Raw genomic sequence first — 15198 nt, forward strand, 5'->3', positions numbered from 1 at the left:
CATTATGACACGACCTGATTTCTTTAATAATTTGTGATTGGTGATGTTATAATGGACCGTATTTAGCTAATAAATGTTCCTGGTCGTATTGTGTGAGAGGCATTAATGGTTTATACTCTTTTATATTACATTACATTACATTACATTAATTATATGTAGCAAAGAGTTTAAAAAATACTAAAAATATTGACCATGCTCTGTATTTTTACCATATTCAAGGTGGGATAGAACATGTTTAGATCCTTAGATTTTTTTTGTTCCAGAAGGTTCCAAATATATTGTGTAAAAAGAAAAGGCTCATTTTTGTTTGCACTCCTAGTGACTCCGAACTGCTACAGTATATTATAATATTGTAATAAATCGAGTCCCTCTGTCTCTGCTGCCTGGGGATATGACAGTAAAGGAATACTAAAACTGTCTACTTGTCCTTTAAATTCGATAGTGTTTAGATGTAAAAGTCACTTGCTCTGAGATCCACACACTCTGTGTGTGTGTTTGTGTGTGTCTCTGTGCAATGAATGAGACTGTATTTCTGTTCCTTCCAATTGGATTTAAACACAGGCACACATGGCATTTCCCTCTAGCCTGCTGACATTTGCTCCTTTTTGGGAGTACAAACTCTCCGCCGCCAAAACGTTTAGTACCCTCAACTCGGCTGTCGCTTCAGGTGTCCTTTCTAATCGCCCGCCAGTAATTAAAAAGAGTGGACCTTCCCTTGCGCACGCCCACTAACATTTACGGAGAGCAGACGCTCCTGACTGTGTTTTTGATGCTTTTTGGCGGTGGGACGTCCCTTCATTCCTGGTTAATAGATACTAAATATTTGTTTCTTGCTGACAGAGATTGCTACTGTCCTTCCCCATTTTCCATAGTCATGTCATAACAGCCCTTCTCACGGCCGGTCCATTACCAGACTCCAGTGGCGTTACAGCTGCTTTTTACTGAGAAGTCTCTTATGTGATCACTTCCCTGAATCAATTTAGGCTCTTTGACAGCTTTCTTCTAAAACGAGATGAATTTTCAGAGGCTTCTTGTTTTATTTGGTTCAAGTGTAAGAGTTTCTCGCAATGTTGTGGTCCAGAAATGCGTCTGAAGCCTCCTGGGCCTAAAACCCATCATTATACAGCAAGATAAGACCACCTCAGAGAACGCAGGCTTTCAGCGGCTTTCAGCAAACAGCGTTCTCGCGCTTTCCACCTGCATTTCTCTATTTCGCAGGTCATCGTGGCTCTTTCTCTGTCTGCCATGCACACACATACCCCTGAGAGCACAGTAGACAGGTTTAAGCCGGCAGTTCTAGGGCTTTGGGATTCAGCTAACGGCTCATCAATTTTCTTTATTACCTGCTCTGGAAAAAAACGAAGTCCTCAGTGCAGGGAGAGGCTATTCTTAGATCCGCTGCCAATTCCCTTCCTGAATGCATCCACTCACTCTCCCTCCAGTTTTTACACACTCGTTCTCTCCCTTTTCTTTGTTCATTCATATTGCTGATTTACTTGCGGAGCTATGTTTGTGAGCAAAATGGCTGCAAACACCTTGTTGAGTGGACTGCGTTGTGACGGAAAGATTTGGCTTTTTCTACTCTAGAGGCTTCAATTGCTATCATCTCTGTATGCATTTGGTAATGGGTTTGTGATGGGTGAATTTTTACACAAATGTTCTGGGTTCAATATAAGTTAAGTGCTGTCAACTGGGTTCAATATAAGTTAAGTGCTGTCAACTGGGTTCAATATAAGTTAAGTGCTGTCAACTGCATCTGTGACATACTGTTGATTTACCAAGGAAAATAATTTCGACTCATTCCTCGGGTTGTAAAAATATGCATATGATAAAGTAACTTAAGGCCTTAAGGTTTGTGGGAACAGTTTGAGTCATGCATACAATACTGACAATAATAATAATATTTTTTTAATTCATGGGTAAAATTTGGCAAATGAATGTTAAATAATTATATTATTAGTAGTATTAGTATTACCGGTATTAGTGCTTGCTTGTACATACTTTGTTAATCACATTTCTGCTTTTAAACCCTCAGGAATATCTTGTCCCATAGACTTCCTTTGTACCTGCATTACTGTATATGATTTTTTCTTTTCTTTTTTGACACAAACTGATGGATGAGTCCATATTAATCAACAGCTTGTCACAGATTATGTCCATAGAGCTTAACTTAAATTGGTTTATTCTAATAAAATTTATTTTTATTTTTTCTTGCTTTCTCTCCCGATCATTTGGTATGTATTTGACGCAATTCCCTCAAGGCTTTAGTGTTACATCTGTCATTGAATGTAGGCAAGTGTGGAGGTTGTATTATTTGTGTTTGTTGTGTTCCTTGGGTTCTTTCATGCGTGTGTGTTTCTGTTACTTCTATGACATCCGATTGCCTGAAGAGTTGTAGCGGGCCGTTACGTTAAGACCCCTCAGCATCAATCACATACAGCTCCCCTCCATTGTCCCAGGCTATCAGTCTCTCATGACGACCTCTCCTGACCCCTGTGGACCCGTAGGTTTAACATCCAGACATAAATTTAACCGTGTCGGACTGCACACAGAGCCATTTTGGGTTGCTGTTACAGAAAGCCACAGGCTCGTTGACAGAAAGAGCCATTTCTTCAGCAGAAAAGCAAGCGGGCTCTTTTTCATGTGCTGTCAGTGTGTGTTGGGCCAGAGAGCGAGAGGAAGTGGTTCAGAGCCTGCGATTCTATTAAACACGGCTGCACATGGCCAGGACTGGACTCCACGCTAGCACAAGAAACTCAATCAAGAATTGATCGGATTGAATCCGAATCAAATTACGGTGTCAGATTCACCTCACAACTTCCTGTTTTCAGTTTTCAGAGTGAATGGTCACGATTTGAACATCTTAAAGGGATAGTTCACCTATAATTGAAAAGGCTGACATGATTCATTCACCCTTATATTGTTTGAAATGCATATGATTTTTTTTGTCTTCCATGGAAAACAAATGGTTTTCAAAAGGTTGAACTTGTCCCTCTTTGCCATGCTATTACAATGAATGCTTCATTAAGTACAGAGAATGTTTAATGATAGCTTTGTGTGACAAAGTTTAAAACTTGACATCACCATTCTAGCTTTTCTTGACACATTTATGCTGTAGCAATGTCAGATTCATGATTGAATCTTTTTTTAGTACCTTTTTTTATTGAATCAGTTGGTCAAAGGAGATGAACAGATGTTAAGGTTTTCAGTGAAAAATACTTAAATTTCACTACATTTATCATTCAAATCTATCATATAACTTCAGAAGACTTGAAATATTATGTATGAACCACATTTTTAATAGTTTTATGGTGCTTTTTTATGGTTTGTAAGCTCCAGTCCCCATTCATTGTAATTGCATGGAAAAGACAAACCAGCAGATTCTTCCAAATATCGCCTTTTGTGTTCAACGCAGTAAAGTAAGTTGTACGAGCTTGGAATGAAATGCGGGTGAATAAATGATGGAGATTAAAATTTTTGGATGAACTCTTTCTTTAAAGTGCACTTTTCCTTTTGAATTAGGAGTTCTAGAGTGATTTCTTTTGCTCTACTCAAACAGACAGGCATTTTGTCTACCCTCAAGGAGTTGCACTGTTATGTAAACACGTACTCGGGCTTCACCTCCTCTTTTCATCTTTCTCTCATGCGCTTCTCTTTCTCTCTCCTAGCATGCATCTCCCTTTTCTCAGTATTTCCCCTCACTCTGTCTCATCTGTGCCATGGGCTTGCAGCCAGCCATGTTTTGTGTGTGTGTGTGGGGGATGTGACTGGTTTTAGTGGGCTACCAGGCCTCCTTCAGGACATAAGTGTCCCCCTATAGAGCGGCTGTCGATGTCAGTCCAATTTTTCTCTCTTTGTCATCTTACCTCTTTTTTTCTTTTTTTTTTTTTTACTACCCAGCTTCTCAGTATCTCCGTTGTGTAAAGATAGCTAAACGCCGATGTTTGTCAGATGCAAGCGAGTCGATGAGCAAAGCTGCGAGAGGTGGAATATTCGATCTGAGAAAATGAAGAGGCTGCTTAACTGTAGCCATGACAACCAGGCATCAAGACATGCTGGGTTAAATAAAGTGGATTATTTTGCTTTTAATTTGCACACATTTGTGTATGCTGACTCCTTTGCAGAAAGAAACATAAAGAAGGAAATATTAAACCTCTTTATGTCAGGGTTGTGTAAACACGGTTTATTTGATAAATGGATTTGGGTGAAGACTTCACTTGAATTCCGCGTCTATCCCAGAAGCCCTCTGTCATGACGGAGTCTGATTAAAACATATGTCGCATGTGGTTATTTCATGCGGTGAAGTGTGGGCAGACAGCAGGTAGGCAGGCTAGCTGGAAATAAGCCGCTTTAAATAGCTCCGCTTCTAGTCTTTACTGCAAATGAATACTGATTTGAAAGGCTTTTATTTTTCTTAGCTTTGTAGAAGCATCAGGAGGTTTGTTCAGATTGGAATGTCAGAACTCCTCCAGTGCATTCGATTCTTTGAATACATCTTCCTTGTACTGGGACAACAAAATTGAGTCTAGGGATGGGCAGGATAGTCAACCACTTGTTCTACAGCCAATTTAGCTTGAACATACTTGCTGGTGCTTTGAAGTTGGCATGAAATATAAATTCACCTTATCTCTTTACTGCATGCATGTCTTTGATGTTATTGTGAATAATTTAGCCATGCATATGTTCCATTTGTTTTATTTTTTTGACCTCGCAACTTTTAATCTTCTGTCGAAATGATGCTCTATGGCAACGTTTACCGGACTTCAATCATTTAGTCTGCTTAAACCCTGCCCCTTTCTTACAATTGACTGCAAACATTCAAATCAATTTTTTTTTGTGAAGCTTACCTACAATCAAGTGTTGATAAAGAATGCATGAAGCTAGAATAAAATGGAAATAAATTATTATTATTTTATTTTTTTGTTTAAAGCAGATGGTCTGTTCTTTTGATATATTGCATGTTCAGATATTCATACAACAAAATATACTGGGGGCCATGACATTTTTGTGAAAATGATCAAAAACACTGGATGTGGCTGGCAACTTTTTTCTTTTTTTCAGATTGATCAGATGATTCTATTGGCTATATGCTCAACCTTGTCAGCAGTGGTGTTTTTTTTTATATTCATCATTTTGTTTTCTTTAACTACATTGTCATCTTCTTCCTCTAATAGCTGTGTGTAAAGTCAACATTGGAGCAGAAAGTCTGTGTTGTTGTGTAAGGCCCCATATGCTGCCGCGTTTCCCTGGGGGCATCATCTGCGCGGGTGGGTAGTCGCGACGTGTGCCAGACCCCTCAAAACCAGCCTGGGTTTTTTGCGCAAACAGGCTTCATTGCCATAGTTAACCCCCACAGAAATGGTGCTAAATCACTTAGCATTTCAACACCAACGCCACTGCGACGGGGGCCCAGAATTTCTGGTGATTTCTTACCTTTACCGTGCAGGAATTTCAGGCTGGTGGGAATTTGTAACGGCTGACAGGAGGGCGGTGACATTAGCGGTGTAAGCCGCGGTATAAGCTGCGCAGCCGCCACTGCATCCGAACAGCTGCTGTCGGTGATATGAGGCTGAAGAGAAGCTCCCCGCATGCTGACATCTCGCAGCTGTTGATTCCCAAAGTGCCATGCCACCTGGGCACTTTTAATGCATAAATTTATCCGCTAAGTAACCACATCCAAGACTCCACGTCCACCTCTGCTCCACACACCCCTCCCATCTGCGTTCACCCAACGTCACCCCATCTTAAGTTGGTTGGGTTGGAAAACGCCGCATTTATCCAGCTTACAGTGTTCTGTGTGTGTTCAGATGAGTGTATGACTGCGTGTGTGATTATGCTAAGTGAGTTTATAGCACTAGCTCAGTGTTTGCAGGTTAAGTGGATGCTGACAGTGTAGGTCGCTTGGTTGATGTGTTTGTCAGCGTCCCTGAGTAGATTGATGTGGACTTTGGGACGCCTGATGGATAGTCGGTCTGCCCTCTGTCACCGGATAGACCCGTGTGCTTGCGTACATTAGAACCAGTGAAACAAATGTTGACAGTGAAATCCCAGAGTGTTGTTTTTTTTCCTGCCTTCTAGTGCAATGGTACTTTACAATCACATAAGCATGAAATATGTTTTCTCTCTCTCTCTCTCTCTCGCATTATGCATGCATGCATTTACCTGGAAAATACATGCAATCTGTCACTGGTAGTTCTCATCTTAAAGGGTTAGTTCACCCAAAAATGAAAATTCTGTCAGTAATTACTAACCCTCATGTTGTTCCAACCCCATAAGACTTTCGTTCATCTTCAGAACACAAATTAAGATATTTTTGATGAAATCGTGAGAGCTGGCTCACTCCTTCATAGGCTGCTAGGTAATTGTATTCTGCCGGCCCAGAAAAGTTAGCAAAGACATCGTTAAAATAGTCTGTGACTACAGTGGCTCAACCTTAAGTTTAGCAAGCGACGAGAATACTTTGTGCACCAAAAAAATATATATAACAACTTTATTCAACTATTAATTTTCTTCTGTGTAGGCCTCTGATGTGAGTTCACGAGAGCGCCACGACGCATGCGCGAGAACTGAGAAGATGACGCAGATGGGTCTGAAGTGTGCGTTTCCTGGATGTCCGAATCCAACCAACGAGAAAAAATGAGAAACCAACGAGAAAAAATAAAAGTGCCTTATCAATGCCGCAAAATGAATGGCTTACCTTTCACACTTTCCCATCAAATGATCGTGAGCGTCATCATCTCAGTTCTCACGCATGCATCGTGGCGCTCTCGTGAACTCACTTTGGATTTCAGAAAGCATAACTGGACCTGTATGTTTGAAATTTCTCATTGGGCAATGGATGTCTATTGTTCCATTATGACATGATCATGAAAATCAATAGATTTGCAGTATAAACGTGTTTAATACCTCCCAACGTGCAGTACACTGGTGCACCTCCCCATTACTGTAGTACTTAATCCATCTGCGCTCTTGCTAATCTTGTTAGCATGCACAGTAGCGAAACAGTCCTGTCATATTCTGCGGTTGGGTTCCGTGTCCTGCTTCGATGTAGGCGTCTGCTGGGGTCAGAGGTTATAGCTGTCAGATGTCAATCAGGAGGAGTTCAAACGAGCGAGGCTTAGTGCTGTTGTCAGTCATGGATCTTTTTACATTGATTTTCTTTTCTTTTTTTTCTCTCCTCCCAGCCCTCTGAGGGAGCACATAGCCATGCATGCTAATCGGCTTTGTGTTTTAGTTGCGAACAGACTATGGTCGCATTCCGTCACGGGCTTGCTACTTTTATTGATTATTTTTAATTATATTCATAATGTTTATTCTAATTCTAACTTTCTTTTGTTTGTTTTAATGGCATATGTAGAACTCTATAAACAAGTGTTTCAACATAGATATTACGTTTAGGGGGATTGGAGATAAATGTAATGTTACCAATAGGGTGAGCAAAATGACCGCTAGATTTTAGGGTTCCTCCACACCTGAAATCCTAATTTAACCTCAGGCTTCCCAGTTTGTTATCTTCTGCAAAACATGCACTCAAGATCATGATGTGATATCATAAAGAATGCAAAACGACTATGACAAAAGCTTTTCTGCTCAGATCATTCACTTGTGGTTGTGCTTGTGTATCTATATACAGGTTGTCGCATTTGTATTGTATTTCTGCAGTGGATGAATCATTCATTTGGTAATGCATATCGACAGCATATCCATCCGCAGATGGTTTTGTTGATTCTGGTGTAAAAAGGCATTGGACGTAAAGGCATGTCTGTCTTGTTAGTCATTCCATACTGCTAATAGCTTCATCAATATGCACAGACGAATCGAGCAGACGGACATAATGGGTCGTAGACCTTAATTGACTATGCTAAAACACCCTGATAATGTATCTTACCTCTCCGATTACCATTCAGTTTTTTTGTTGTTGTTGTTGTTTTTATGCCTGTATTAGTCCAGCACTGCATAACCCACGTGTTTAGCTGTCGTTTAGGGCAGGCCTAATCAGACTCTGTGTAAGGAGGTATGGTTGTGTATCTTCTGAAATCCATTTGCAGCCTTTTTCTTGTTCCTAACCTTGGTAGATATTTAGCATTTTCCAGGTGTGGTGGACAGCACACTCCAGGCTTTTTATTTTATTTATATATGTTTTATTTTTTATTATTGTTTGATCAATTACCATTTATTTGTCATATGCATTGTTGTGCACATTATTAGAATAAATCAATATTTCCAATACCCTGGAAATAAAATAGTTTTCAGATGTTTAATGTTAACTTCTGTCAAGTTTGTGTTTTTTTTTTTTTTGGTTTTATCAAAGAATTGCAGTGGAACAGAGTCTCCAGACTGCTGGGTAGATTTACTGAAGTGTTTCCTTCAATTATTTCACTTTGAAGAACAAAAGCACTGCTAGCAAATTTGCATGCAAATATTTTCAGAGTTTAATAAACCATCTGTTTATTCCTATACTTGTTCTGTAATAGAAAGAAAATAAAAGATTTGTCTTTAAATATACACCGCTAATGGCCAGTGAACTTCTTAAATTAGATATTTTTTTGTCACACAATGCGAACAATAGTCTCCCCCATAGCACCGCCCCCATCGCACTTGGTTTTCCAAGTATCCAATTTATGCACACTTTGTGAAAGAATGCTGTGTGTGTGTGTTGGATAACTCTGCCGTGCCATTATGTCTCGCACAGAAGTTTCAGAAAGAGCCTTCTCTTGAATTAATGAGCCTTTATTTCCAAAGGTGCCTTCATTATGAATATAATGAATGCTTAATTGATTTAACCAAGTATAATTTGATTAATAATAAAAAGCATGGCTTTTTTAAGCATTATTAGATGGCTGTGACAAAATGAAAGGCCTTATTAAAAAAAGCTGGATTAGCCCAAGTTTTACTATCTTTGTTGCAGGAAAAAGACATCCTGGTTATCTGCCTCAGGTGCAATGACTTATGGGTATTGTAGTTGCAGTGTAGCAGTGTTTGATGCATATAACTCTTTTAGATGTAGATTAATTTGGCAGGTAAATTCAGTGTGTTCCGGTATGAACTTGGACTATACATTTGATTCTTTCCCTTTGGCCCTGTGTGTTTGTGTGTGTATGCGCTCTGGGTGTTGATGGGGATTCGCTCTCACTGGGCGGAACACACTCTATTGGAATTGACACGCTGTCACCTTTCATCAGCGTTTGGAACGGCCCCCTCCCCTGAACTCGGTGTGTGAGAGATGCAGTTTTTATGAATGTAACTCTGCTGTATCTTTAGTCCCTGAAGAAAAGTCTGACCTCTCCTTGAGTGCTCAACACAACAGGGAAAGTCACACTAACATACTATTGGGCAAAAACTGCGGCTTGCAACGGCTGATACTACAACCAATAAAGCAATAAGCCATTAAAAAGCATGTATTTCTGTTATTTCAACCAAGGTAATGCCCTAAACCTTTATTATAATCGTTTAAACACTCAAACTTTAGAAAATTGACGAGCAAATCTGGCCTGAGAAAATTGTGGATTACAACTGTTAAGGAAAGATTGGTTCATAATGGTTTCCACAGGATTTAATAAATTCTTTCATTAGCAAAACTTTACAATGAAGAGGCTTTTGTTGTATTCATATTGAATGTGTGATTTATCACAATTTTACCATTGTTTCAAACAGTGCTTATTCAATCAGAGTTTAGAGTCTCTCATTAGCCCATGTTAGTGGTTTTCGCTCATGTTTCTGCTTCTAATGTTTGTTTGTTTTTGTCCTTTGAGGACTGTTGTTAGCTTGCAACAAAGCTGTCGTTTAATTCGTTCTGTCTCTCACTCTGTCACACTTGTTTTTTGTGGCTTATTGCTATGGATTTAGGCCACAGGCAGCTCAATGACAGAATACATCACAAATCCTTTCTCTTCATGACCCCGCCCAGCAGCAGTCATATACCTGCACTCATGTGGAACAAACAAGAATGGTTGGCTGCTCACAGAAGGTCATTTGCCCAGGGTGCAGTGTGTCTCTTTGAGTCAGAGTGTGTGTTTGTGGCTTCTTTTGTGCTTTTGCAGAGGAGGATACGTGAGAGAGTCGGATTTTGCATATGTCCGCCTGCTCGCGTGTCTCAAGTGCCCTTGCCTCTATGGCGAGTGTCAGAGGTCACATGGCCACAGGAAGCGCAGAGTCTGCACTGACCGGCAGTGCCAGAAATGACACTGTGACAGTCGGCATAGTAACGAGTGTTGACACTCAAATCTGGGTGACTGCAATTTGTCCTGCAGGTTTGGTTATAACTTTGTGTTACTGTGCCAGGGCATTGTGGGTAGTGGGGTTAGACTAACGCCCTTGCTGTGGAGCGGTTTGCAGAGCGTGACATGTTTAGATCTTCATTAACCTGGCTGTTTTTTCCCCAAGAAATCATTTTCTTCCTTCCATTTTTTTCTTTTTCTGGTTTTGGTCACACCTCTAGGGAAATAATCAGATGTAATTGGGTAGTTTGACCCTGTAGTTTATCATTTGGTTGGCTGGGTTTTTAATGCTCACTTTTTTTCTGGTGCTGGTGGTGAAATTGGACTGTAAATGTTGGTCCTGCAGTCCTAGTGGACATAATTAGCTAAAACCAGCACTTTGAACATATATTAGTCTGGTTTGTAATTAGCTTCCTCCTGCTCTCTGGGAGAAAAAATAAAATAATGGAATAACGGGTAAAAGCTGATGTACATCATTTGCTAATAAAGCCTCCAAACTGATGTAAAGGGGCAGTTGCGTAAGAGCCTGATAATTCGTTATGTTTGTATTTCGTAAGACCCATCCCTCAGCGCTTAGTAAGCAAAACAAACTGCTTTGACTGCACGCAGGGGCTCTTTTCTTGACACTTCATAAAGCATTGATAAAGTAGAACTTCTTGCCCTTCGTTTTGGCACTATGCTGAAATTCGTACACTCATATTTGTGATTTGCAACCGCAAGTCTTAATGAGCTTGCTCTTTCTTCGTGATGCTCTGCCCTCTGTCTCTAACGGCGTTGCTCAAATCTAGCCAATACCGCCTGTCATCCGTGAAGTGCAGAGGTCATTGAGACCTTGTCATGGGTTGGTAAATGTTACCAACCCATCATGTGAAGGGATTATCAACAAATGCAGCGTTCACACTGATACCAACCGATGAAACCACTCAGATCTGGTTCAGTCAGAGGTGTTAATAGGTTTAAGTGAACATGAAATCAAAATTAACCCCATTTACTTCATAATGTATAATGGGTTGCAAAGCATGTTAATTATAAGACTGGTGCATTGGTTATTTTTAGATCCTGTTTTAAACTGTGGAAAATGTCTATTTATCAACAGCTCTGGGCCAATTACGAAGAGAAACCAAAAGAAGAGGTGGCTCAGCTCACGGAGGAGAAAGAACGTGTGGCAAAATACAGATCCGTGTATGTCACCGAGATCACAGATGGAATGCACTTCTATGCACAGGACGTGGAAACCGGTGAGTGCTGTCCTCATTTCTTAAACCAATATATAACAAATACACACACATGTATATATATATATATATGTATGTGTGTGTGTGTATTTGTTTAAGAATGTAATTTATTTTATTATATATTTCCCCATCTTCATGTCATGGCCCAAACTTAGTCGGTAAGTGAAGGATTTGGGTCTGTGTACATTCCTGTGGTGCTTCAGTCAGACGGTATCTGTAATTTAGTTGTCCTTTGGCTCTGGGGTGATTAGCCACATGACTTTTAAGGCTCAGGTGATTGGCTTAAAGAAATAAACAAAACAAAAACGTCTGTGCCCAAGAGCAAAGATGCCAGAATGCAAGTCACATACTTTTGCAAAAGTGAATGGAAATGCTAATGGATAGCGTTCTACTTGGATTAAACAGTGTCAGCAGCAAAAAGCCTTATGAATCACATCATTTAAATTGGCTTCCTTTGTTATGTTTAGATGACAAACTCTCAGGGTTTTTCACTAATAGGCATCTAATCCAACTCCATATTCAACCAGGCATGAATATGACATCATATCTGAAGGGCGTTCTTCAGACTCCAGATATGATGATTATTAAATGTAGCCGCTTCAACAAGCTCCAGTTAGGTAACATTGCAGGTTGTGTTTATTGCCTTCTAAATGCCCCGAGTGATCTTTCTGCTCAGTGTGATGGCAGCTAGTCATTAAACATGACATTTAAATCGCCCTTGGTAGTGACCTAGTCCATGATGGGACCAACCATCCTGTGATTCAAGGAGCTGTTTTAGTGAACAAACACACTTTTCATCCCTCTTTTGTTTATATTCACTCATCACCAACTTGTACGTACACTCTCTCTCATTCTCACATGCTCACATGCTCACACGCGCACACACACACACACACTAGAAACAGTAAAAAGATTGTAATTAAGCAACAAACAACAGTATGGGTTTCATAATTAGGGTCTCGACATGTTCCAGTGGCAGACTTCATTGGCAGAACCATAAAATTGACTTTCATGGTCTCTTAATGTGTCTTAATTCGCAAATTAATTAATTTGCATGAATTTATAATAAATCTGTGGCTGTCATTGCCAGTAGCATTACAATCCTATCGCTTTTAGTGTGCGGTTTGGATTCAAATAACTCCATCTCAGAAAACTGCAGGTGTCAAAACCTGTTTTTACAGGTTTAAAAACAACTAAGGGACAACGTTAGAGAAAAGAGTGAGATTCTGGACCCCTGTCTATTTATCACTTTAGTTCCTCAGATGACCTTTAACCCCTGTGGGTTGCCCTGAGAGGAAGCGAAGACGGCTGTGCCATGTCTAGTAACCATCACACCAAATGAATACCAGCAGCAAGTCACACACACACTCTCACTCAGTTCTTTGTGAGGTAATTATTCAGGTTATCTGGTTAGCTGCAGGAGAAAAGCAGGTCACGCCAAATGCAGTGCAAAAACGAAGGGAGACGTGAGATAGAAAACAGGAAATAGGCGAGGAAGTAGTGCGAGAAGATAAGAAGGAAAAAATGCTGAGCTGAATATGCAGCATGTTTGCAGCTTTACACTGTTTTGGCTTTTTTGTTGTTGCTCTTTTGTTGTTTTTAAGGGCTTGTTTTTTGTCAGATGAACCAGCAAGTGTGCATCTTTTCCTTTGTTTAATTGGCCAATGTTTTCTACTGAGACGATTGGAGATGGAGATGGAGATGGGGAAGGAGAGAGAGAGGGAGTGAGGGAGAGAGAGAGGGAGAGAGAGGAAGAGATGGGCTCGTTAGAGAAACAAGATTGTTATTTTCAGCTGAAAGTCATTCCTTTTTCCCTTTCTCACACTCTCTCCAAACTGCATTAAGGAGGTCTCATTCCTTGTAGAGCACTTCAAAGCAGAGCCCTATAAAACCTACAAGCCAGTCGCTTTGCAATTTCATTACCGGTTTCTCACAGCAACTTCAGAAAGAGAGGGACATTTTAACAGGGCTGGCACGATTTTCATAAACACTTTCAAGACGAGCCTTTTGATTATGACATAACTTTTTATGTCTACAAATTTTGCATCTAATAATTCCACTTTCTTCCTTAATGGTGGTCTTGCTGAAAGAAGTGTTTCACATCATTTGAATTTTTATATAAAAAAAATCTAATAAAATGAAAAGATAAGTCAGTGAGATATTAGATGGAAATACAGTGTGGATGTCAGGGGGTCATGTAAGTGTGTGAATTAAGTGTGGTGTGTGTATATATATATCGCCACTGTAAAAGAACCTAAGCTCTGTGGCACTTTAACATTACACACTTAAGCTTTAAAAAGGAAAACAGGAATCACATTCTTAAGATGACCTTATTCTCAAACAAATTTTTCTATAGTCAGTAAATGGCACCAAAGCCAGTGTGAAGAGGAAACTTTGGTCTTTTCAGCATTTGATAGGCAGATAATAGTTGCTCACTTGCTTTAAAAAGATTCAGTCCTTTGCAGTTGTTTTTACAGATTCATTTCACAAATCCACTTTGTGATCATGGAACTGGTAGTCTAAGCCAATACATGCACAGCTATTTCCTGCAGCTCAACTCTCAATCCATGTTTTCTGACGACTTCAAACCATCTCTAAGTGAAGTGTGGAGGATTACAGCATGTGTAATCTAAAATTCTGAAATTCAATCAGAGCACATGTGAAGAGTTCAGATGCAAAAGCCTCTAAGTGGCATCTGAAATATTCTTATAGAATGATCATTTTTATCAAGCTTGTATATTTAAGTTCAGTAATTTCACTTAAATGACAATTAATAGGTAATTTCCATTGCCATTTTAGTGAAATTACTGAATTTAAATATACAAGCTTGATAAAAAAGCTCATTCTAGAAGAAAATTTCAGATGGCACTTAGAGGCTTTTGCATCTGAACTCTTCATGTATAGCCACTGTCTTTATTTCAGTGTAAATAGTAGATCACATCCAAGTTTTGATCAAAAATCTGAACACGTCTGTTGCAACCTCTGCGTAGTTATTTTTTCCCTGCGAATGAAACTCAGGCTGTTATCCAGAGTGGTGTTGACTGAAAATAAACAGCTCTGATTGATTTTGTGGTATCACAGGGCTGAAGCTGCCATCTCTTATGAACGCTGCGCAGTCTCCGGTTAATGCATGGTTTGACGCTGTGATGATCTCAGCTCACGACTTCATTTAAAAGACTCTAAACACCCACAAATCGCCCTGATAACATCTCCGGTTTCCAGCACCCCATGCGGAGAAGGGAAAAGCTTGCGCACGCTGTCTCTCCGTCTCTATCAATTCTTTTCCTTTTCTCTGTGTTCTTTAATTAGTTAGATTTAATTACTCAAAGTGTGGGATCAGTAGTGAAATGGAATTCCTTGGGCAAAGGAACGTTTGTGTGTATCTCCAGAGGCCGTGTGTAATTTCTCTCTAGGGTGGGGGTGTTATGTAGTTGTGTAACTGAAACCTCAGTAAAGTAATGAACACTTTCAGTTACCTGCACTGACTGATGACTGATTCGATTCGGCACTGGCGTCAGCGTCAGCAAGCACGTCTGCAACAGACGCATTAGATGTTGTTTGTCTTCAGCTGGTGGAAACTAATTCATAACAGAGATGGGTTTGTCACCTTGTGTAGATATTTGGGAGTATAATTATGTGTCAGTTTGCAGTGAGTATAATTATGTATATTATGTATGTTTGTCTCCTGTCTTTATTCTGTGCGCTGCTTGATAATGTGTGGATCTGTCATGACGAAACTGGAAAAT

The 15198-nt window shown here is 39.9% G+C and overlaps 1 protein-coding gene across 1 annotated transcript in view; it reads left to right on the top strand.

Annotated features, from left to right (window-relative positions):
* The window catches only part of snd1 (staphylococcal nuclease and tudor domain containing 1), a 170218-nt gene that overhangs the window by 130034 nt on the left and 24986 nt on the right, over positions 1-15198 (top strand). Inside the window, exon 18 of the mRNA XM_084110583.1 lies at positions 11314-11455. Coding sequence (XP_083966709.1) covers positions 11314-11455 — 142 coding nt within the window. The remainder of the gene's footprint in view (positions 1-11313; positions 11456-15198) is intronic.

This window comes from Abramis brama (assembly GCF_963993115.1).
Source record: "Abramis brama genome assembly, chromosome: 4".
Lineage (NCBI taxonomy): Eukaryota > Metazoa > Chordata > Actinopteri > Cypriniformes > Leuciscidae > Abramis > Abramis brama.